The following is a 25,907-nucleotide window of genomic DNA, read 5'->3' as shown; positions in this document are numbered from 1 at the left end:
GGTGCATAAGCAACACTTCCATTGCCTGGGCAGCTCCGGAGGAGCCCTGCAGTCCCCGCCAGGTCAATTTACTGTGATCTGCTGCACATTAAAACCAGTAGGTATAAAGATATTAAATATATAGGAACAATGAGCATATACAATGTTGAAATTTGAGCTTAACAGCAACAAGAGGAGGAAGTTCAGGTAGACCGAACCTATGTGTAATTGGTTAAATGGAAAAAGGCGAGAAAAAGTGAAGTTGGCAGTTCAAAGAGGGACAACTCCCATTGACTGAGAAGTTTTTCCTTGTAGTGAGATATATGTCTGGAATGTGTTTTTTTGTTTCCTTGTATCATTAATAACGTCAGTAGATTCAAACAATTATGAAAGAGGCTATGAAGACACAAGGTGGAAAAACGGAACAATTTTTTTACATGAAACAACAAGAAATGCAGATCAGACAGTATCCGTGTTGAGAGTAGACAAGTTAGTGCTTCAAATGTGAGAGCTTCATCAGAACTGGACGATAGGCAGGTAGAAAGGGAAGCATCAAAAACTAGCAAAATGGAGGAGGTTTGAAAAAAAATTAATCCATTCTTAAAGTCACAAAGCCAATGCTCAGAGTGGACTGGGCAGACCCAAATCCATCTATCCCCCTGCTTGCTTTAAAAATCAGATTCAAATGTCAACTGAATCCAATTCAGGATCTCCACAAGAGACACGCAAGGTCCAAGCTGACAAGATAAGGCATTGCACCCGACCTTGGGCTTGATCTAATGCTTGATCTTAGCCAAAAGGCCAAGAAGCAGATTACAGTGGTCCTCGTAGAAGGAAATATCAGGTTAATATCAAAGCTGCAGCTCACCTTGCCAGCATAGTGTTCTGACAAAAACTGCCCACCTTAAGCACCATATCCATCCATCTTATTGCCCTAATAATTGTCAACAAACCCACCCCACATTGCCAGTATTTACTGCTAGAAACAAAATGGGAACTACAGTTAAGATCTCAAGTTATTAAAATCAATATTACAGCCAGAAAGCTACAAGGTGGAGAAAATATTGTGCCGTATTCCCTTGAGTTTTAATAGATTGTTGTGGAAGACCAAAGATGCAGGGACTGAGGTGGGATGGAGAACTTAGCTGGCAAATCACAGGGAGCTTGGAGTCACTTTTGTAGACAAAATGAAGATATACAGCAAAGCTGTCATCTAGTCTGTTTGATCTTGCAGATAAGTGCATACCATGAGCAATGAATACTGATATATAAGATTGCAGGAAGTACATTGAACATTCTTTACTTATGAATCTTTAATGTCTAAACTATATCAGGAAGTGTGGTGATAAACAACTGAACCCAAATATTTAGATTATGAAGTGGGATAAAGTTAGTGCCTAGTTTGTATTTGAATACTTGAGTGCAATTGTGGTCAAATAAGGTTGAATCATAATATGATTTGACCTTTTGTTCTGTGTAATGCAGTGTGAGAATAAATATATATTTTTTGTCTATGATGGATGATGTTATTGATTTACCTTACTGATCACGGTACACACAGTCTTGTAATTACAATAAATGACCCAGATAGGTTATAACATACATCAGAACTTGGCAGAGATGCAATATAGTTCAAAAAGTCCTTGATATGTGAATACTTAATAGTCTCTTTGTTTTTGCAGAGTACACATTTGACGTGCTCTCTGAAATGTTCTGGAGTAATCTGTTCCTGAAATGGGGCTAAAGCCATTTAATTTCTTTTATGATATCCATGGGGGATCATCAATAGATCTCCTCATGGGCCTTATTAGGCGAGTGGAGGCGCATCCAATAATGAAGGAGCAGCGGGGCATTTAAAACCAGCCAGTTCTACTCAGGCCAGTGTCGAAAGACTTTGAGGCTGAACTGTACACTGTAGGCCCTGAGCACATTGTAAATAAAGGGTGATGGAAGACTGGCTGTGGTAAGAGTTGGGGACATTACAGGATCAAACAAATTGGCACTACAAGGGTTATGATTATTTTCATTTTTAGAGTGATAAGGAGACATCTCCATCACTGATATAATAATTTACACATGTCTAATTAAGAGAAAGTTATAATCTTACATCATGTTATCCATGTAAATTAAACAATTTGACCAGGGTGCCAGAACATCCTGCTGATAATCATTACAACAACTGTGGGAAAAATGAGTTAACGTTGCAAAATCAGAGCAGTCAGACAGCGCACGAGGCGGCCATTCGGCCCATCGAGTCTGCACTGACTCGCCAAGAGCATCCCACCCTAGTCCCGTAACCCCACGTATTTACCCCACAAATCCCCCTAACCTACACATCATGGCCAATCCACCTAACCGGCACATCTTTGAATTTTGGGAACAAATCGAAGCACCCCCGTAGGAAACCCACGCCGACACTGGAGGCCGGAATTGAACCCGGGTCCCTGGCGCTGAGAGGCAGCAGTGCTAAACCACTGTGCCACCATGGTCAGAATCCATGGGATCACTGAGTCAGTGATTTCCAGAAATTGTACAAAAATTACAGATTTCACAAACTTTTAAAGTAAGAATAAAGGGAACTGAGTTCAAAGATGTTCACGTGGAACTGACTGGACATCTGACAGACAGTAAGAAGCACTCAGTTTGAGCGGTCGCCTCCAATCATCACCAACTCCCGCCCTACCTGCCTGCCATGACATCACCAAACCAAAGCCCGCCTTCCTGAAGATTAGAAACATGATAGGTCGATTCCACTGTCAATCAGGGAGCTCCGTATGTGATTGGTGATTTAGTACGTCACTCACAACGCTGCTGCTCATGATTGGTGAATCCGCACCGTCAATCACAGCGCGGAATGGGCGGTCTAAGGCGGTACCCGCCTGAAGGGGATGGTGTCTGATTTGCTGTCTCAGCCGTCAATTAGAGCAGCACGCGGTTGATTGGACAGTCGGCCTGTCAATCAGGGTGACGGCCTGTGCCGGTGACGGTGGAGCGGAGTGACATCAGTGGCTCGGTCTAACCGACCGGAGGAGCGCGAGGCGATCATGGAGGAGGATCGGGGAGAGCAGATGAGACCTTTGCTGACCATGGTGAGGCCGCCGGGCGAGGGCGAGTGTGGGCAGTGACTGTGGCAGCGGGGAGTGAGTGAGGATGGCCGTTTCCATGGTGCCGGCGGTAGCTGGGTTTGGAGCCCGAGGACCGGCTCCATCCCTGCCGCTTTCCCGGTATCCGCTCGGCAACGGCCGTTGTGATTGAAGCGGGTCGGGGGCTCGCATCGATGGCGGCTCCCCGCTCCTTTGTCTGTTACACGGGGAGTGGTTGCAGCCGACCGGCGCCTTTCCTCTCTCAGTTCCGTTTTCAGTTCGACTCGGGTCGATGGCGACCCTGCGGTCCGGGGCCCTTCTCCACTCAGCTTCGCTTGTCTCTCACTCCTGCTGCCGATCTGTTTGAATATAAACACAGCGTGTTCCCCGAAACGGAACAACGAGGTTGGCTCTGAGGGTTGGATGGAACTCCCCCGCCCCGCCTTACCCATCTCGCTGAGGGTCTCTTCTCCCCTCGTGTGTGTGTGTGTGTGTGTGTGGGGCGCCGCTCCCCAGACACCTCCATCCATCCTGTCAAAGTGATGGGGAGTCCGACAGCCACCTCCCGGAGTCAACTCACAAGTTTATTCTATACATGTAGTGGTTTTCAACCCGTTATTTTTGTCACCGCTTGAGAAGACAGTTCAGCTGGTGAATTGCCCTTATCGCTTGCAGTTCTGATGTGTAGGCCAGATGGTAAAATTCCTGCCTGTCTGTGCCCAGGGTCAGGTGGGCTGGATTCATTTCCTATTGGAGGTGATGCTGTGTTGGTCCTTGTTTATACAACTGAGCTGGAAGTGCACAAGAGGTCACTGAACCAGTGCACAACATGTGCCTAATGTCCAAGTTTCTCTGTTTTTAAGTCGTATTTCTCAAATCAGTTACAGTAATGAATTCCTATAAAAGTCTGATTTGTATGAATTTCTAGACTTTGGAGATAGCCAATAAATACCTTTCTAATATTTGTGCTGTACTTAAGTTATCAGCATGAGTTGTGACATTGAACTTTCAGCATTTGGTTCCTTTAGGACTGCTGAACCTGCGGAGTAGTTATTTTCTTATTTTCAGACTTTTAAATTTACAGTTTACCCAAAATTCTATCCCATCATGTTCTGTTTTATCCATGACTAATTCTATTCATATACTTGCACTTAAGTACTCATTACTCAAAAGTTTTAGTGGATTGGCTGAAGCATTAAAATTTGATCTATTCCATAAGAGATTTTCATTTTCAAAATCAGCTTTTTGTTCCTGTGACATCTGATCAGCAGCTATAATCTCTTTCATGCCTTGCTCTAAGCTCTAGTTTCTCCCTTCCAACACCAAGCGGAAATCCCACATTGTTGCTTTTGAGGATGTTGACAAGGAACTTGAGTTTTTTTTAATGCCTTTACTTTTTCTCATGGTAATTTTCAATTTCTTTTAAAGCAAGTTATTGCAAGTCCTTGATTTACAACTGGCAAGTTCTGCTACCTGTTGTGTACTCCTGATAGGATACAAGAAAACGTTTCAGATGAATTTACTGCCTCCGTGCACTTGCCTCCATTAATTTCTTCTCGAGCATTTTTGCTGCTATTACCGTACACTTTTCAGAAAGCTTTTAAGTTGCTTTAGCCCAAGTTTTGGAAATCCCTCCCTCTGTCTCTGCCTCGCTTTCCTCTTTCAAGGCATTCCTTAAAATTGACCTCTTTGATCAAGCTTTTGTTTAAAGTTTATTTACTAGTTTCACAAGGAGGCTTACATTAACAACGCAATTAAGTTACTGTGAAATTCCCCTAGTTGCTACACTCTGGCGCCTGTTCAGGTACACTGAGGGAGAATTGAGCATGGCCAATGCACCCAGAGGAGACCCACGCAGACACGGGGAGAACATGCAGACTCCGCACAGCCACTCAAGCTGGGAAGCAAACCCAGGTCCCTGGCACTGAGGCAGCAGTGCTGCCCTGTCACCTTCTCTAATATCTCCTTGCATTCCTTTGTGTCATACTTTGTTTTATAAATCTCCTGTGAAGTACATTGAGATGTTTAATTACCTTAAAGGTGCTTTATAAATACAAGTTGTTCCTTCTGATCTCAGAAAAAATTGTCTTGTGTGCTCTTCCGACAGTCTTGTTTTATTGAAAATGCAACCTCAGAGTCTTGAGGTTCTTAGAAAAAAATAAAATTTTGGACTTCCCTTCAGTCATAATTACCACTTGTGAGATTTACTTAATTTTGTTTCTCTCATAAGGATTGAACTAGGTTAGTACTTCTAGGTCTTTTTCAGCACTGTAAATAGTCTCACAATACCAGGTTAAAGTCCGACAGTTTTATTTGTAGCATGAGCTTTCGGAGTGCTGCTCCTTCATCAGGTGAGTGCAGGATTCGTTTCACAAACGGCTATATAAACACAAACTCAATTACAAGATAATGGTTGGAATGCGAGTCTTTACAGGTAATCAAGTCTTTACAGACGCAGACAATGTGAGTGGAGAGAGGGTTAAGCACAGGTTAAAGAGGGTGTGAATTGTCTCAAGCCAGGACTGTTAGTGAGATTTTGCAAGCTCAGGCAAGTCGTGGGGGTTACAGATAGTGTGACATGAACCCAAGATCCTGGTTGAGGCTGTCCTTGTGTGCGGAACTTGGCTATCAGTTTCTGTTTGGCGATTCAGCGTTGCCGTGTGTCTTGAAGGCCACCTTGGAGAACACTTGCCCAAAGATCAGAGGCTAAATGCCCTTGACTGCTGAAGTGTTCCCTGATAGGAAGGGAACACTCCTGCCTGATGATTGTCGAGCGGTGTCCATTCATCCGTTATTGTAGCGTTTGCATGGTCTCGCCAATGTACCATACCTCGGGACATCCTTTCCTGTAGCATATCAGGTAGACCATGTTGGCCGAGTCGCAAGATATGTACCGTGTACCTGGTGGATGGTGTTCTCACGTGAGATGGTGGTGTTGATAATCCGGCACGTCTTGCAGAGGTTGCTGTGGCAGGGTTGTGTGATGTCGTGGTCACTGTTCTCCTGAAGGCTGGATAGTTTGCTGCGGACAATGGTCTGTTTGAGGTTGTGCGGTTGTTTGAAGGCAAGTGGTGGGGGTGTGGGGATGGCCTTGGCGAGATGTTCTTCTCCATCGATGACATATTGAAGGCTCCGGAGAAGATGTCGTAGCTTCTCCGTTCTGGGGAAGTACTGGATGACGAAGGGTACTCTGTTCGCTGTGTTCCATGTTTGTCTCCTGAGGAGGTCTGTGCGGTTTTTCACTGTGGCGTATCGGAACTGTCGATCGATGAGTTGAGCGCCATGTCCTGTTCTTACGAGGTTGGCTGGTGAGTGCTAGTCTTGGAAAAGAAGGAAATTTTTGTGTGTGTATCTGCAACTCCAAATTTAGGTGGTTCTCTAATCTCTCAGATGCATCCAAAACTATGCTTGTGTGGAATGCTAGTGGTGCATTTTGCGATTTCTTTTTTTGCCGGCTAAGTCTTTTCACTTGGAGAAAGTAAATGAACGAAAAGGCCAAGTGCCTGAAATGTGACAGACTTCCATAGGGAATATTTTTGCTGGCAGGATTTCAAAAACAACTGTAGAAATGAACGTAATGATTGTTGTAGTGAATGAATTGTTTATTGTGTTAGAAGCTTGATCGCTTTTACTGCATCCACAAGTTAATGACAAAACAAGCTGAGGCTTTTTTGAAGTTATTTGCTGTTTGAAGTGCAGTAAACTTGTATATTGAAATGATGAGAGATCCTGTATGAACGAATTAAGAACCTGTATGCCCAAATCAGAATAAATATTCTATTTTAATAGGCCTAGTTTTTTAATGTATAGTCTTTCCCAACCCAGCATTTAATCAAAGATTTGCTTGTTACCGTCAGCCCCAGTCTTTGAAAACAGATTAAACCTGTGTGTTGTGAACAGTATCTGTGAATAGCACTGAGTCTGTCACTTACAGTTTAATTGTTCTTTGATTTTTATTTTGGATACAGTTTTAGATGGTTTGAGGCATGGATATTTGACCAGCAATTACTGGGCAGTGGTGAGGTGGTAACTGGCATAATTATTATCTCTGCAGTGTTTGGTAGAGCACAGCTAATTGAGCTTGATCAGATCTGACATTAATATGACATTATGGCTTGCTTGGTGACAAGTTAGGTCAGTTTCTTTGGTTTCACCAATTTGTGGCTCTGTGGGCATCATGCATCTTTGGAGAATTTTTTCTACTGTTGGTATACTGTTCCAATGTTCCAGTAGCTTAGAATGGCTTTAGAGTTGCGTGACAATCTTTAGAATCCAGTCGAGTATGGATGTACACAATATTAATGCAACTGTTGATGTAGTGAATTCAGTCATGCAATGTTTTTAAAACCTTTTTGCTGTATGGCCATTTGGAATCAACTGAAGGTAAATAAAGCTTTCATTTCAGCTCTAATTTTGTTACAGTGCCTGATGTTTTACAGTTATCGTAATAGCTGCATGTTGCCCTTCTGTAATTAAGTCTAGTTTGAGGAGAAAATAAAAAAAACAGGCATCTATTTCTAGTGTGTTCAGTTCATGGGTGTCTTTGTTTTTTGTAAATAGTTTAATTGGCAACACACTTGCCTCTGAGCAGAAGGTTGTGGGTTCAATTTCCACTTCAAGACTTGAACACAAACTCTCAGTTGATGCTGCAGTGCAGTACTGAGGGACTGCTACACTTGGGTGCTTTCTTTCAAGTATTTAAACCAAGGTCCTGTATGTCCCCTCCGGTGGACGTAAAAGATCTTATGGCACTCTTTCAGTGAAAAGTTAGGAAGTTATCCCAGGTGTTCAGGTCAGTATTTATCTTCCAATCAGCATCACATAAGCAGATTATCTGATCATTATCTTCTTGTTGTTTCTGGAAGTTTGCTGTACTCAAATTGGCTGACCCATTTTCAATGCTAGGACAGTGACTATGTTTCCGAGAAGTACTTCATTGGCTGTTTTGCGCTTGGATATAAGGTGGTCATGAAAGACGATATGTAATTGCAACCAAAAGAGAAAATGCTGGAAAATCGAAGCAGGCCTGGCAGCATCTGTAAGGAGAGAAAAGAGCTGATGTTTCGAGTCCAGATGACCCTTTGTCAAAGCTTTGTCAGACCTGCTGAGATTTTCCAGCATTTTCTCTTTTGGTTTCAGACTCCAGCATCCGCAAAAATTCGCTTTTATCCCTATGCAATTGCAAGTCTTTTTTTTTTACTTGAAGAAACCGTTCTATTCTACTTCCTTGGGTCCCTGAAAATCTCCTTTACATTGCACAATGAATTCCACAACACTGGAATATGCATGTTGTTTGGAAGACAATTTATTGTTATAGCTGTCATACCTTGCCTACCCTGCAAAGAAAGTGTGTTAGCCAAGTAAAAACACATTTTAACTTTATAGCTGATGCATGATGTATTTTCTATACGTGTTGTAATATTTTGTGTTTAAAATTGAAAGCCAAACTATTGCTCAGGATTAGAATTATTCACTTTAATATGCATATATTGACATAATTTTATGAAATGTTGCTTTTGCCCCGTCAGGTGGTGATGCATGTTTATAAATATTTACTGATGTTTTGACCTGAAGTATGGAAGCTAGGAAGAAACCAGGCCACTACCTGACTTTCAAGATAAAAGTCAGTAGAGTCAGAGTAGAGATGCATGAACTGTGTAAGCTACGATACACACAGATTTATGTTGTGGATGTTTGTTGGGTATCTTCTCCATTGAACACAACACTTCAATTCAACAGAAATTGAATCATGAATTGGCTTCTAAAATAGAAACCCGCAACAAAGTTATTTACATAAAAATAAAAACATGGTACTGACATATATTTAACATTGATACAATTATTGTTAAACTGAGAGCATCATTGAGCATTTGCAAGCATGGAGAAGAGGATCATTATGTTATTTCCCTCAATCATTCTGCCACATGAATAGTGTTGTCACCTATGTGAAATAACGTACATTTTAGTCCATTAAAAGCAAAAGAGAATTTTTAATTCCATTTGTGGTTAAACAGAAGTCATCCTGAATTACCAATTGGAACAATGTCGGGGATTTGTGGTGAGAGTGGTTAATAAAACTGTTTTAAAGATTCCTACCTGTGTGGAAAGCAGCATGTGTAGATAACCTGCCTGAGCTGACCAACTAATAGAATTACCTGGGAGATTAATCAAGACATTTAATTTTAAATGTCCTTGGGCTGTTTAGTTAGAGTTGAGATGCTTCGTTATGTAAAGTCAAATTTTGCTGCTTTTCAGGCTATATAAATTTTGAAATGTATAGGCTAATTTTGACCGATTTTGAAAATTGAGTAATAGAAGGTTGATTTGCAAATCAAACTCAATCTGTTCTGACCATTATATTCGGTACCATTCTGAATAATACCAAGTTCATTTCATGCTGTGGTGTAAAACCAGCATCGCTCTTTCATGAAGAAAGGTATCTTTTTATATATTGAATATATTTTGATGAATTCTTCTTTGGTTTGCTTTAATTTGAGCAATTTATTCCTTTTGTGCAGCAGCTTTAGATCATGGGGACAAAGTAAGTTCGTTTAAATAGCTAAAAAATTATTTTGTTCCTGGCAGAAGCTAAATATTCTATTCCCCTTGTTCTTTTCTCGAAGTATATGCAAAGTGGAAAGTTTTCAGGATGCACGTTACTTTAACATTTATTAGTGCTAAATAAAGCAACATAGAGTTAAAAGTTCTTTGCTTGTCTTGGAGGCACAGATTGTTGAATGTTGCGGCTTTTAGGTGAGCTGGTTTCTTTATAATCCCAGAGTTGAATTGAAGTCCGTATAATTGTATTTGCTGGAGACAATTTCCCGATGAGTTTCTCCTGAGGTGAAGGACTTTCTCTAGCTGGATATTTGGACTGTAGCTTTTTGGATGTGTGGAATGGGGCTTAATTTAAGAGAGAGAGATTTCTTACTGCTCTATTAGCAGCTTCTCCAAATTCCTCTGCTTCCTCTTGGCAAACTTAGTTCCTAAAGTCCATATATTCCAAAGGAATTTGACCATGCCTGCTGTATTCATTGCTGTAGGACACGTAATTATACTTAGACGTTTCATCTCAAACCTTTGACACATTTCAGGATAGTAGAAACCAGCAGGGGGATGGGGCTCTTTCGTCCCCCACACGGGTTTGACTGTTGGTTGTATATCCTAGCTGCCTAGCAGTTTCCATTGTCTGATTGCCAGGTTGTGATGAGTGGAATTCCGCAGGGGTCTGTGCTGGGGCCACAACCGTTTGCAATTTACATCAATGACAGATGAGGTAGCTAAATTTGCAGTTGACAAGTAGGAAAGTATGTTGTGAAGAGGACATGAGATTGCAGATGGATGTAGATAGCATATTTGGTCACTTCATCCAAGTCATGATATAGATTGTAAATAATAAATAGTACATGAAAATGGGTTTGATTAGAAAGTTCCAGTTAAGAAGATGCTACTAAGAGATTTAAACAAAATAAATTATTCCGGATTTGTAATCTGTCTGAAAGTTACAGCTTTTTATAAAGACCTCTAATATTTTCTGATGGAAACATTTTATATGATATTACGCAGTGCATGCAAACATCTTGTGGCCCACAGGCCAAGATGAAAAATGTGTAGTCTGCTTTAGTTGGAAAACTATTTTGTTGCTGATCTTGAGCAATTAATAAATGTAAGTAATGAACTGCAGGGGACATGGAACCTCGGTTTGAAGAATGTAAGCTGTTTGGATTGCAGCTGCATGTATTTTGTGACCAAGAAAAATGCCCATCTTTGAAGGCTGCACTGGTTACCAGCATAAGTTCACTAAAAGTTTTATTTGAATTTGTTCAGTGGTAGATTTATTAGCTTTGTTGTCACTTCTGCTCATAGCCTGTTCACCAGTTTGAAAGTGACACTGCAATCAGTGTATGACTCACATAGCACCTTCAGAGTTGGCTTTAATTACAGATTGGAAATCAGATTTTTTTGCTTTTATTTAAATGTATTATCTGCAATCATTGATAAATTTTTATTTCGCTGGCTAAAAATTTAGGCCTTCTGCATTTTACTAAAATATTACAACTAACCCAGTTTCTTAAAGCAACATTGTTTCTATTTCCAACAACAAAACTGGGTTGGATGGCAATACATTGGGATCTCAATGATGCTCTTCCATATTATAGAAGATGGATAGCAGTGTTTGAGGGGACAAGAAATGTGACTGCAGCTTAGAATGAATGGACATGACCTTGTTTCAAGGGACCATTTTTTTGGCCCAAAGAGCTGTCTTGGGCACAGAAGAAATATGGTTTTGGCGTCTCAGCATTACAAAAGAGACTGCTGCATAGCTAGCTAGGTCAACAATTTCTGGAGCTCACCTGTTGTATTAATTTACCATGTACATCTTCCCATGGGTGTAAAGCTCAAATTTCTGTGCCATATGGAACTAGCATGCGGTTTCTCCTGTGGAAAGGCAAATGCCTTGTGCCTGGTGACATTGTTTCCACAAGTGCCAACTACTGTAAATAGCACTCTATGGATTCCTGAGCCTGACTGACCTCCTAATTGACAAGGTACACTATTGTTCCCTGAGGAAAGCAGCTGACCTCATGTAGCATAGTGCGTATTTTGCCACCCATCAAACATGAGTTTAGGTTCTGTGCTGCTCCATCACATTGCACATTCAATTAATTTATTTTGGCTTGTCACTACTCTTCTCCATGTAGCATCCTAACCAAGCAATGGCTGACCATATGTATGTATGATGGTATGTACAATCTATTTGGAACGGAGACGGAAGCAATAATTGCACCGTGTGCAATGACTCTGTCCACACATTGATTCTGTCTACACTTCCCGCTACTCGGCAAAGCAGCCAGAATAATTAAGGACCCCACGCACCCCAGACATTCTCTCTTCCACCTCCTTCCGTCGGGAAAAATATACAAAAGCCTGAGGTCACCTACCACTCGAATCAAGAACAGCTTCTTCCCTGCTGCTGTCAGACTTTTGAATGGACTTGCATTAAGTTGATCTTTCTCTACACCCTAGCTATGACTGTAACACCACATTCTGCACTCTCTCGTTTTCCTTCTCTATGAACGGTATGTTTTGTTTGTACAGCGTGCAAGAAACAATACTTTTCACTGTATGTTAATACATGTGACAAGTCAAATCAAAGTGACTTACTTTTAAGAAGGTGTCCATCTTTAAATTTTAGCTGCTAGGTGGATTTTCTGTTTGCTGTGTTCAACCAGCTGCTCACACAATAGCAAAAGTATGATGGGAGATGGTGCCAATTATCTAAATGCCCTGATCCACTGAATTCCACTTAGTTAACTTACTGCATATAGACCAGAGAAGGCAAAAGTTAGATATTAATGAAGCTCTAATGTGGCAAGGATTCACAAGGAGCGTGCTAGCAGGGAAAAAGAATGAATCCAAGCTTCCAAATTGCAATGGAACTGGTGGACAAAAGGGCGACCAAACTAATGCTCGAAGCAACAGCAATGAGAGAAGACAAACGGCCTGGGATTGCTTACTCTTGAGAAGGCTTGGAAGATTTTCATGACCCTGAAGAGAATTGAAAAATTGAATCACGCTGGATTCAAGATAACTGTTGAACGATGACCATGGGATGTAGACTTAAGAGGGAAAACACATGGACAGTTAAGATATAACTGCATTATACTGATAGTAGTGGGCATGTGCGACAGATGGCTTTTACTGCTTGAAAATTGTAGCTACGAAGAGAGATTGGATAGGCAAGGGTTGTTTTCCTTAGAACGGAAAATGCTAAAGGGTGACCTAACTGAGGTGTACAAAATTGAAGGGCCTAGATGGGATAGACAGGAAAGACTTGCTTCCCTAGCAGAATGGTCAGTTACCAGGGGCATAGTTTTAAGGTGATTGGTAGAAGGTTTAGAGGAGTCATGAGAAAAAGCCTTTTCACCCAGAGGGTGGTGAGTGTCTGGAATTCACTGCCTAAGTTGGTGGTCAAGCTTGGGGGGGGGGGACTGGTGATCCAGGCTTCTCTTGAAAAGGTTCATAAATTATTCAAGTTTGCTTTCTGTTAGTGAAATGCATTCTGCATATAGTTTGGGCATGTGTACTAAAGTTCTTTTTCAAATGTATCCCCAATAACCAGAAATTTAATTAGTGTATAACAAATTAAATATGCAATTTGATTGTTGTGACTTTGATCACAAGGGGAAAAATAAAATTTGCCTTTTACCTCATTGATTTTTTTAATGTAAGTATTTTGACCTGTTTGAATTTAGCTCTCCATGCTTCCTCTTTTTCTTTTTCACTTATTTCCCTATCACCGATTAGTTTGTGCAAAACAAGGTCCCACAAACAGGAAAAACCTGTTAGTGATAAAAGTTGACCAGGCCAGTGGAAGAAATCCTCTGCTTTTTGTAATAGTGCCATGTGATCATTTACCATCACCTGAGCAGGAAGACAGGACTTTGGCTTAACATTTAATCTAAAAGACGGCTCCTCTGACCATGCAGCAGTCCCTCTGTGCCTGTTAGATTGTGTCCCCAAGGCTCTAGAGTGAAATTTGAACCAACAATTTTCTGATGCACGTGTGTTATTGCTCAGCAAAGGTTTTGATTTTTAATGTTTTTCCCTTTTTTTTCTTTTTAGCTGTTGCCTTGGCCATGACTTTAAATAGTTTTAAATCATAGAATCCCTACAGTACAGAAGGAGGCCATTTGGCCCATCGAGTCTGCACCGACCACAATCCCACCCAGGCCCTGTTCCTGTAACTCTATACATTTACCCTGCTAATCCCCCTGACACAAGGGTCAATTTCGCATGGTCAATCCACCTAACCCACACAACTTTGGACTGTAGGAGGAAACTCACGCAGACACTGGGAGAAAATGCAAACTCCACACTGTCAGTGATCCAAGGCTGGAATTGAACCTGGAACCCTGGCACTGTGAGGCAGCAGTGCTAGCCACTAAGCCACCGTGCGGCCCCATTTTTGTTTTTCCCTTCAATATTTTATCATCTCTCTCCTGGTTTATCTTGTATAACAAATGCAAATTGACATTGGAACCCCATTTGAAAGTGTCCAAATGATAAGACACTAACTATGCGAAAGCATTATTTTAAATCAAAGAAAGCTAACAGAAATGAAGAATAGAGTTCTAGATTGTGGTCGTGACAGGCTGTAAAGCAAAGATTGATTAAAGCCAAAGTGAAGAAGTAAAGCTGCAAACAAGGAGAAAAAGTTATAAGAACGGGAGACATGGATGGGAACCTAGAAGCAAACAGTAATGGAGGAATGTGAAATATTGTACATCTTGTGGATAGTTTCTTGATATATAGCTACATATTCAGTGAGGACAGAAATAAATTTTATGTCTGGAGGAGCTGAAGGTAGGTTCTATATATGTACCTATCGACTTATGAGGTAGGTGTGGTAACTCGAACACTGGGAGCTCTTTATTGTAGGTGTGCACTGTTCCACAGTTAGATCTAAGATTGCACAATCAGGTCCCACACTGGGAGGAACTAAATCCCCAGGGGGTCAGTAGACCCATACTCCAGGGGCAGTACGCACCCCAAAATGCATTTATATACATATATTGCAGTAGTAAAATGTACTTTTTTGTGGGATTATTCTGTACTTCAGTGTATAGACCTGGTTCTGTTGCTTATTTAACCTTTTTTTAAGTTGAGTTAATGTGTCACCTTAATGATTTACTATACACCATATTCAAGATGACTATCTATATAGACACTGAGTTCTGTTTAAAATGTTAAAATTGTTCACTTTGTTTGCTTCACTGTTCATTACCATATTGGACAATTGTCTGCTTAATCTGGACAGTGGTTTCCTCATACCTGCTGTTAATGTTCATTGTTTGGCTGTAGAATGGTTGAGTGCATATAGAGTAGGATGTTCCTTGCCAGTATTGGTGTCCTAACCGAATGCTCTACCATTTCATTTATATTGGTAAGCTTGTTTCAAAATTTGTTAAACTTTCCTAATGGTGTAGTCTGTTTGAGATGCTGCCTAAAGTGAGAATTAACCCTAAAATGTTTCATTCATTGCAGAGCTTCATGCTTCTAGGGCTTTGTAGGCTTTGCTTTTATTGTGTTCTGTTTCTCTGGGCAGACTTGTTTATTGTTGACTCTTCAGTTCCTATTTTGCAATTTGTGGTAAGATGATCAGTAAGTGATTGAACATAGTTTTTTGAATGAAACTTTTCTCTAATAGTGTGCAGGAGCGAATTGAATGTTTTTAGTTTATGAATATACTGCTTGTAACTTGACCGTTGACCAATTTTTTTGTTTTAAATGGCAGCTTGTGATCTAGTTGTAGTTTCATATCTATTAATATAAAAAGTGTGCGGGTACCCACGTGCATGCATAGCGCTGAAGTCTCTTTGCAGACAAAATTCAGTTCTGCTGGATCTGATGCAAGCCAAACTCATTATGTGGATCAATCAACCCAAGGCATGGTGTGATGATGAGAGGATTTTCTTTCAAATAATGTAGTTTGGTGTCTAATTCCACAATTTTCTAATGCCACTTTGTTGCCCTCAAACTCGGGTCAATTGATGCCATGGACAAAGTACAATTAAATTCTCATTATTGCACAACAACTCTCCTTTATCGTACTGTACCAAGTTACCTCAAAATTACACCAGGCATCAAACTTTGTTACACACAATGTATTTAACCTCTGACAAGTATTCAAAAGATATCAAAACTTCATAAAATATCCAAACTCAAGACTTAAACTTAGAGATACTATCCATGGTGAAGCAAACTGAGTTTTGTTCCGATGTCTGAACCTCAGACCAGGTTTGCTGCTTGTACAGTGGTTGATCCCGAATTACTGCTGCCATTGTCTCTTTTTCTCTCCTTTATAGAGGTCCTGCTGACATTGACTTGATTTGTTATTGTCACGTTTTTAAAACGTTATTCATTAGTCACAAGTAAGGCTTATATAAACACTGCAACAAAGTTACTGTGAAATTCTCCTAGTCGCCACAGTCTGGCCCCTGTTCGTGTCAATGCACCTAACCAGCACGTCTTTCAGACTGTGGGAGGAAACCAGAACACCCAGAAGAAACACGGGGAGACTGAGTGGAGTCTGCACAGATAGTGTATTGGTATACAGTGAAAAGTGTTGTTTCTTGCGCATTATACAGACAAATCATATCATTCATAGAGAAGGAAAGGAGAGAGTGCAGAATGTAGTATTACAGTCATAGCTAGGATATAGAGAAAGATCAATTAAATGCGAGGTAGGTTCATTTAAAAGTCTGGCAGCAGGGAAGAAGTTGTTCTTGAGTCGGTTGGTACGTGTCCTCAGACTTGCTTGAAACCTTAAAAACTAACTGAAAATACTGAATAAAAGCATTTTGATTTGTTACTAGTTTCCACAACCTCCTAGTACTTGTACACTCCTTGCCTGACCCACATGGCTGTACCGCTAGCCCCCTTGGATTCCTGGAATGCCATTTGCCCTGTATTTCTCAGGACAGGGTCTAAATATTTGCTGGGGATCTCCTTTTTCTGCCGCCCAAGTTTTATTGCTCATGAAAGTGCACAGTCCACTGACTCAGCCACAAGGAGTAGGAGGACAATAATCTAGATGGTTGTTTCTAATTCCAAAGTCACAGCGTATGGAAGGTGGTTGTGGGTGGATGGAGTCTTTGATTGTGGTCCGGCTGGGTTTCTGCAAGCCTGGGGGACAGGGGTGTTGGGGAATGTGGAATGCCCAAGTCTTAGGATCTGGTTGCAGCCCTGGGGATTGGGCAGAGGTCCAGCTGGTGGGGGTAGTTGGGATGAAGGCAGTTATGAGTGAGTTGCATGGAGGGGCTGGTTCAAACCCAGTTCATTCATGGGATATGGGGGTTGCTGGCTGGACCAGCGTTTATTGCTCATCACTAGTTACTCTTGAGAAGGTGATGGTGAGCTGCCTCCTTGATCTGCTGCAGTCCTTGAGGTATAGGTACATGCACAATGCTGTTATGGAGAGAGTTCTAGGATTTTGACCCAGCGACAGTGAAGAACAGCTTATATTTCCAATTCAGTGTGGTAAGCGACTCGGTGTTGGGTGGGTGGGGGGTGGGTGGGGGGTGGAGAGAGAGACTTGCTCTCTCGGGTATCTGCTGCTCTCGGGTATCTGCTGCTCTTCTTGATGGTAGTGGTTATGGCTTTGAAAGTTGCTGCCTCATAAACCTTGGTGAGTTCTTGCAATGCATCTTGTGGGTGGTACGCACTGTTGCCACTGTTTGTCGGTGGTGGAAGGATTGAATGTTTGTAGAAAGGGTAGCAGTCGAGCGAGCCTCTTTGTCCTGGATGGTGTCAAGCTTTTTGAGTGTTGTTGGAGTTGCACTTATCCAGGCATGTGGAAATATTCCATTACACTCCTGACTTGTGCCTTTGTAGGCAGACTTTGGGGATTCAGAGACTGAGTTACTCATGCAGGATTTTTTGCCTTCAACCTTCAGTCCAAAGATGTGCGGGTTGGGTTGATTGGCCATGCTAAAAAATTGCCCCCTAGTGTCCTGAGATGTGTAGATTAGAGGGATTAGCGGGTAAAATATATAGGGATATGGGGGTAGGGCCTGGGTGGGATTGTGGTCGGTGCAGACTCGATGGGCAAAATGGCCTCTTTCTGCACTGTAGGGTTTCTATGGAACCTGCTATGTTAGCCACAGTATCTATATGACCAACTGGTTCAATCCAATCCCCTCCCCAGTCAGTGTGACTCTAATTTTAATTCCTGGGGTATCCTCATTTGGCAATATAGAACTTGAGTATTGCTGAAAAAAGATAACAGGTGAGCAATAGATGAAGCCAGCTGTTTCATGCTGCTATTATGCAGTAGCAAACACAAATGGCATTTGCCACTAACAGGATGCTGCAGTCAAGCCAAAAAACATTCTGCCTCTCACATAAATGAGTAATGCAGCATATGAACTTCAGTGCCAGTATGATGCTAGTTATGTAGGCCATACATCCCTAAAATTGGCGGATCATATCAAATAGCATGATCTAACCGCTGTTCAGTGTGCAAGGTACAGATCGTACCTAACCCGCCCATGCATGCAAAACACAGCATCCAACGTTAGCTGTGATTTCACAATTGAGAATAGTCTTCAATGTGCTAAGAATTACGCCGACAACCGATTGGTTGGGCACGCAGTGTGGTGCGTTTGCATGTACTGGAAGCTATGTATATTAATACACAGCTCCCTATTCCTTTCCAGACAGAACATGTACACACCTTGTTCCTGCTTTAGCTAAACAAATAAGGGACAGCCATTTGTTGATTCATTCTCCAAGGGAATTCCTTGGCCAATGAGATCAGGCTGCCTGGCATAACTGTCATTATTTAAAATGTATCTATCAGTCACCATCAACTGGTGCATTCTGTATGGCAACACTTCTACCAATTAGAGTTGGCTTGCCAACCAATCAGCATTCTCTTCTCATAATGTATAAATTGCCATTTTCCCTTTGTATTGGTGTTGTTGTGAAGTGTCCTGATGAGTACAATACACTTCGGCATGTCTTTTATTTTCAGCAGTTCCCCAGAGTTGGTCACCCTGGTAAATCCCATGTTTTAGGTTTGGAGAGAGAGGAGAATGAAGTTGTTTTTAATCACCTGAATCAAAATGTTCAACTACACTTGGCCAGTCTGGTGTTTCTGCACCTCCCAATCAATTAATCCTTGATTTCCTTTGCGTTGGCATTCTGCTCCTTCCTATGTAATTCACCAAGGGCATGATACCATTTGCTTCCACGCATTTGGAAAATGTATTTTCTTTGCTGCTTCTCCCCAGATATTCATCAGGCACATGTGTTTTCATTTCATTTTGGTTCCGTTACTCAAATCTTCAACCCAGGCTTGACTTCGCTGTTTTTATTTCTGCCGCAGGTTCAGGCTAAACATGAAACGTTAATTTTTTTAAAAGAATATCATGAAAACTGCTTTTGGGTCACATTTTAATTGTGGAATTATTTTACATTTCTTTCAAATTTAAACTCTAGGTCTGTCTCTGGCCAGGTCAAAAGATAGCATTAGGATTGGCAGGTTGAAGTTAAATACTTTTTAAATATATGCATCTATATCTGGGTTTAGACTGGATGTAATGCAGTTTTACTCTGAAGCCAAGGTTGGAAAACCAAAGAGGAAAAGGTTGCCTTGCAAAAGATTATTAAATATTCTCCCTCTCTGTACATTTCACTCTGTTTGTAGTTACAGTATAGAGGCTGTTGCAAACTGAAGTGCTGGAATTTGAACTCCATGTAATGTAAATTTCAAATAAGGAATATTTCAAAGCCATCTTCATTTTATTTAAACAGTGACTAACTTTATGTAAAATGTGTTAACATCTTAACTCTGTTGTCTATGATCTGCATTAGAAATTCCTTTAAACCTGCCAATGAATATTCAGTCATGATTTTAAAGATAATAGATATTTAAATAATAGATTTTGAAAACTGAAACGGGACAATCCATCAAAGAAAGTTGTGTAATGTCGCCCTGAGGAATCGGATGATCTCCTAAAGGATGGCTTAGAGTCAGTAGACTGATCAGTATTTGAAAACTCTGCAACCAGCCTGAACGACTACGCCATCATAGTAACTGACTTCATTAGTAAGTGTGTAGAAGACTGTGTGCCAAAAAAGCAAATCCGTGTGTTTCCCAACCGGAAACCATGGATGAACAGGGATATCACTGCCTGCTGAAGTCCAGGGCTGAGGCGTTCAAGTCAGTCGACCCTAACCTACACAAGACAGCCAGATATGATCGTTGGAGATCCATCAAAGATGCCAAAAGACCGTACTGGACCAAGCTGGAATCCCAGGCTAGCCACATGGACTCCTGCCGACTTGGCAAGGTCTGCAACATATAAAAACAGGCAGGTAGGGTGAAGGTAACAGGCAGATGAAGGCAGGTAAAATCGCCGACTCCAATGCACCCCTCCGTGATGAGCTCAACACAATCTATGCCTGTTTTGAACAAGAGGTCAGCATGGGCACACCCTCCATCCCAAAAGCCTCGAGCAAACCTGTATCTGAGGTCACCATTGCCGACGTCAAAGCAACCTTCTCAAAAGTCAATCTACGGAAAGCAACTGGCCCAGGTGGGGTAGCAGGATGAGCACTCAGATCCTGTGCAGACCAGCTGGCGGGGGTATTCGCAGACATCTTCAACCTCTCTTTTCACCAATCTGAAATCCCTACCTGCTTCAAGAAGACGACCATCATCCCGGTACCAAAGAAAAGCCAGGCAGTGCGCCTTAATGACTATCGTCCGGTGGCTCTAACATCCATCATTATGAAGTGCTTCGAAAGTTAATCATGGTACAAATCAATTCCTGCCTATCAGACTGCCTGGACCCACTACTGTTTGCCTATCGCCACAACAAGTCCATAGCAGACGCCATCTCCCTGGCCCTGCACTCAACCCTGGAACACCGAGAAGACAAAGACTTCTGTCAGAGTCGCATTCATAGACTACAGCTCAGCCTTTAACACTATTATTCCTACAAGACTTATCTCCAAACTTCGTGGCCTGGGGTTCGGCTCCTCTCTCTGCAACTGGATCCTAGACAGACCATAGTCAGTAGGGATATGTAATAACAACAACACCTCCACGTTCATCCTCAACACTGGTGCCCCACAAGGCTGTGCCCTCAGCCCCTTACTATAAGAACATAAGAAACATAAGAAATGAGAGCAGGAGTAGGCCATCTAACCCCTCGAGCCTGCCCTGCCATTCAATAAGATCATGGCTGATCTGAAGTGAATCAGTTCCACTTACCCGCCTGCTCCCCATAACCCTTAATTCCCTTACCGATCAGAAATCCATCTATCCGTGACTTAAACATATTCAACGAGGTAGCCTCCACCACTTCAGTGGGCAGAGAATTCCAGAGATTCACCACCCTCTGAGAGAAGAAGTTCCTCCTCAACTCTGTCCTAAACTGACCCCCCTTTATTTTGAGGCTGTGCCCTCTAGTTCTGGTTTCCTTTCTAAGTGGAAAGAATCTCTCCACTTCTACCCTATCCAGCCCCTTCATTATCTTACATGCCTCTATAAGATCACCCCTCAGCCTTCTAAACTCCAACGAGTACAAACCTAATCTGCTCAATCTCTCCTCATAATCTACACCCCTCATCTCCGGTATCAACCTGGTGAACCTTCTCTGCACTCCCTCCAAGGCCAATATAGCCTTTCGCTAGTAAGGGGACCAAAGCTGCACACAGAATTCCAGCTGCGGCCTCACCAATGCCTTGTACAGATGCAGCAAGACTTCTCTGCTTTTATATTCTATCCCCCTTGCGATATAGGCCAACATCCCATTTGCCTTCTTGATCACCTGTTGTACTTGCAGACTGAGTTTTTGCGACTCATGCACAAGGACCCCCAGGTCCCTTTGCACAGTAGCATGTTGTAATTGTTTTCCATTTAAATAATAATCCAATTTGCTATTATTTCTTCCAAAGTGAATAACCTCGCATTTGCCAACGTTATACTCCATCTGCCAGATCCTCGCCCACTCAGCCTGTTCAAATCTCTCTGCAGACCTTCCGCTATACTTCTTATTCACCTATGACTGTGTGGCCAAATTCCCTTCCACCTCGATTTTCAAGTTTGCTGATGATACCACCGTTGTGGGTTGGATCTCAAACAATTATGTGACACAGTACAGGAAAGAGATAGAGAATCTGGTGAATTGGTGCAATGACAATCTTCCTCAATGTCAACAAAATGAAGAAGATAGTCATCGACTTCAGGAAGCGTAGTGGAGGACTGTCCCCGTTGATGTTGACGGGGGCATAAGTAGAAATAGCCAAGAGCTTCAAGTTTTTTAGGTGTCCAGATCATCAACAACCTGTCCTGGTTCTTCTATTGGACACTATAGTTAAGAAAGCCCACCAACGTCTCTCCTTTCTCAGGAGACTAAAGAAATTTGGCATGTCTGCTACAACTCTAACCAGCTCCTACAGATGCATTGTAGAAAGCATTTTTTCTAATTGTATCACAGTTTGGTATGGCACCTGCTCTGTCCAAGACCGCAAGAAACTACAAAGGGCCGTGAATGAAGCCCAGTCCGTCACTCAAACCAGCCTCTCATCCACTGACATTGTCTACGCTTCCCGCTGCCTCGGAAAAACAGCCAGCATAATCAAGGACACTGTGCACCCCCGACGTACTCTCTTCCATTGGGAAAAAGATACAAAAGTCTGAGATCATATACCAACCAACTCAAGAACAGCTTCTTCCCTGCTGCCATCAGACTTTTGATTGGACCTATCTCGTATTAAGTTGACCTTTCTCTACACCCTAGCTATGACTGTAACACTACATTCTGCACTCTCACCTTTCCTTCTCTATGAACGGTATGTTTTGTATAATGCGCAAGAAACAATACTTTGTCACATGTATTAGTATACAGTGAAATCAAATTTTGACTTGGCTTTGAACCACCATTTTGAGAATTTGGCATAGTGTATACAAAATCACAGATGGTTGAGACAAGTGTACAATTTTTAAAAATGGATTGAATGGACTGCCAAACTGTGTCTAAAATGCCCATGACAAGTTGCTGCAATATTGCTGTTTGCAATACTGTTACTCAAATTATTTCTTGAATTAATTTCTCAAATTAATTTTCTTGCAAAATAGGCAATTTAGTGGAAAAGTGATCTAAATATGGCTTTAAGTTATTTTATTGCAGGACAACTCTCAATATGATCTAAAGTCAAATTTACTGGCCTTTATTTGGTACCAGTGATATTTTTGTATTGTAAGTTATTTTTCCTGCGGAATAAAATTAGTCTGAAATTTATATGTAACTGTCAAAGTGCAAACAGATATACGAATACTTTGGAGGTGGGTGGAGGAAATGGACCTTGAAAGTACTTTTGATAATCTCGCTGACTGCTGTATAAACTACACCTGTTCTAGTGTATCATGCAATAGGTCAGGACACACCAAGTTCCTTGCTGTTGAACTAGAGTCTTGAGCATTTAAAGCAAGCCTGCCAATATTTTCCACTGCTAGGTACAAAGGTTTTACCATGAATTTAAGTTGACACATCTGAATTTGTGCAAGATTAGGTATTGGAGGCTGATGAGAAGGAAGTACATAGAACACTGACCCATGAATGAGTGCAGCATGCAGGTTTTGTGAAAGAAAAAGGATTACATTTTTGTATGCTTTGCTGTAAAGTTCAGTGATTGGAAGAGAAAGTGATAGAATCTATTCCAGCAGCCCTTTTCAAATTCAAATGCACAGTAGGAAGAGAAGTCAGCAGTCTCTAATTCTGACTGCAGGCCATGTGGCATGCTGCAGAGATCAACCCTGTTATAAAAAGCAACTGAATTTAGTGTTTAAGTGTAAGGACGGAAAGACGAGTGTACACCTGGATGCAAGTAGATAAAACGAATTACCCTTTGGTTTAGTGCAATTTTAGAAGTGCATCATACATGAAGGTAGGTGTAGTGCATGGACTTCCAATTTTTTTTGGTGTATTTTGGAGTATACGATTTGTGTGTATGTAAATTTTCTGTACACTCCTGTGTGGTGGGAGGGGGGCTGGGAACGAGGAAGAGATATACAATTTAAACACAAAGCCAGCCTGACAGCTATTGAGATTATCTAGTCTGTACGTGAGCCATGTAGTCACGAAAGAGTTGAAGCCCATGGCCAGTCACTAGAAGCCAAACATTGTAAGAGTAGCTCCTCGACCACCATTAAATCGGGCCAGATAGCTGGCAATCAGCTGCAACTAAGTGAAATCCAATTGGGCAGCAGTTGCCACTATTAGCCAAACAATGTGCAACATCGTCAGAAGTGGGTGGGGGCTCCAGTTCATGGTTATGGGACTGAGAGAAGTTGGATTACAGCAAGCTAAGAGTTTTCAGTAAAAGTTGGACCATGTTGTTGCGTACCTCTCCCACTTTTAATCTTGACTCTTCTTCCCCTTCCACCTCTCTGATAATAGATTCACTACTTCCCCAAGGAGAGAAAGTGAATTGTGTGAGGTGCGAGAAGCACGCACCTCCCTTCAAAGATTTAAAATAAGAATATGCCATATATTTCCACTTCTAAAACATGATCTGTTCTCTTGCAGTTTGTCATCCGATATTGCTTTCATGTATTTCTTGGATCAAAGTCCTCAGCCTCTGTGTTGACATAGAAATCATAGAAACCCTACAGTGCAGAAGGAGGCCATTCGGCCCATCGAGTCTGCACCGACCACAATCCCACTCATTGTGTAGTAATTGGAGAAATATTAAATAGTTCCACTGGTTTTTTTTGTTATTGCAAAAAAGACTAAGTTAAGAGGTACTCGTGTAGATAGACAAAAATCGACCAAGACTATTTGGAATAGCTTAATAGGATGACTCTGGTACCATTGCCATCTGACCACTAACATTGCCACTTGTGTTTTGCGTAAGAAGAAGGTGCATTAATTTCTTTTCACAAAAGACCCATTCTAACTAAATGTAAGCTTAGAATCAAATTAAGAATTTCTCTCCACACCTATGATGCAGCTTACATCCTGTGGTGCTACCAATTACGAAAAGCCTTTAGTCAGCAAAAGAACATAAGAGCTAGGAGCAGGAGTAGGAAATTCAGCACCTTGAGCCTACTCTGCCATTCACTACAATCATGGCTGATCTTGTCTTGGCCTCAACTCCACTTTTCTGCCCGTTCTCCATAACCCTTCAACCCAATACTGAATAAAAACCTGTCTACCACCTCAAATTTACTCAATGTCCTGGCATCCACTGCACTCTGGGGTAGTGAATTCCACAGATTCACCACCCTTTGAGAGAAGTAGTTTTTCCTCATCTCTGTTTTAAATCTGCTACCCCTTATCCTAAAACTCTGGCCTCTTGTTCTAGATTGCCCTGCAACTCCGCATCTACTCTATGTCTACTTTCATTACCTTTTATCATCTTGTAGATCTCATTCTTTTAAACTTTAGAGAGTATAGGCTTAAATTGCTGAATCTCTCTTTGTAAGACAAACTGGAATCAATATAGTGAACCACCTCTGAATGCTTTCTAATGCCACTACATCCTTCCTCAAATAAGGGGACCAAAACTGTACACAGTACTCCAGGTGTGGTGTCACCAATGCCTTATGCAGTTGCAGCAGCACTTCCTTACTTTTATACTCTATCCCTTTAGCTATAAATGCCAAAATTCCATTTGTTTTCCTTATTACCTGCGTACCAGTTATCTGCGACTCATGCATGATGACACCCAGACCCCTCTGTACTGAAACACCCTGAAGTCACTCTCCATTTTTATAATAAGTTGCCTTTCCATTTTTCTGACCAAAATGTATAACCTCACACTTATCCAGGTTAATCTCCATCTGCCATATTTTGCCCCACCTAACCAATCTACATTGATTTGTAAATTACTTCATCCCTGATTACTGTCCCACCTGTTTTAGTGTCATCTACAAATTTCACCTGTATATATTTCCACAGGCACCCAGGTGTGTAGAAGACTTAAGCTAAAGCAGGCACTTGGAACATCGTTACACGGATGCTCACTCACGCAGGCACACTCGTACACTTCTGGTGCTGCTGATAGATTCACTGGTGTAGCAAACCAGGGGAAAAAGATGTTCTGTGATTGGAGGAGTAGCTCCTTTCATTGAACATGCCTGTATTTTGAACACTAGCTCCACAGGCTGGAAAGAGAGGATTGGCGGAACAAATTGTATGTTTGGCAAGTCTGGTCTTAAACAATTCAAGCAATCTCCTGACCTCTGTTCCTACATCTCTCCTTTCACCAGTGGTTTAGAATTCTCTATTCAAAGGATGAAGAGGGGGAAAGCAAAATAAGTGTACA

The 25,907-nt window shown here is 41.6% G+C and overlaps 1 protein-coding gene across 4 annotated transcripts in view; it reads left to right on the top strand.

The window, feature by feature from the left end:
• Positions 1 to 2,939: 2,939 nt before the first annotated feature.
• The window catches only part of LOC144510123 (sodium bicarbonate cotransporter 3-like), a 172,477-nt gene continuing 149,509 nt past the window's right edge, over positions 2,940 to 25,907 (top strand). For all 4 annotated transcript variants that reach the window (XM_078239486.1, XM_078239502.1, XM_078239493.1 and 1 more), the window contains exon 1: positions 2,940 to 3,068. In XM_078239486.1, coding sequence (XP_078095612.1) covers positions 3,024 to 3,068 — 45 coding nt within the window. In that variant the 5' untranslated portion in view covers positions 2,940 to 3,023. The remainder of the gene's footprint in view (positions 3,069 to 25,907) is intronic.

Source organism: Mustelus asterias, chromosome 2 (assembly GCF_964213995.1).
Source record: "Mustelus asterias chromosome 2, sMusAst1.hap1.1, whole genome shotgun sequence".
Classification (NCBI taxonomy): Eukaryota; Metazoa; Chordata; class Chondrichthyes; order Carcharhiniformes; family Triakidae; genus Mustelus; species Mustelus asterias.
This window is presented reverse-complemented; position numbering and strand designations above follow the sequence as displayed.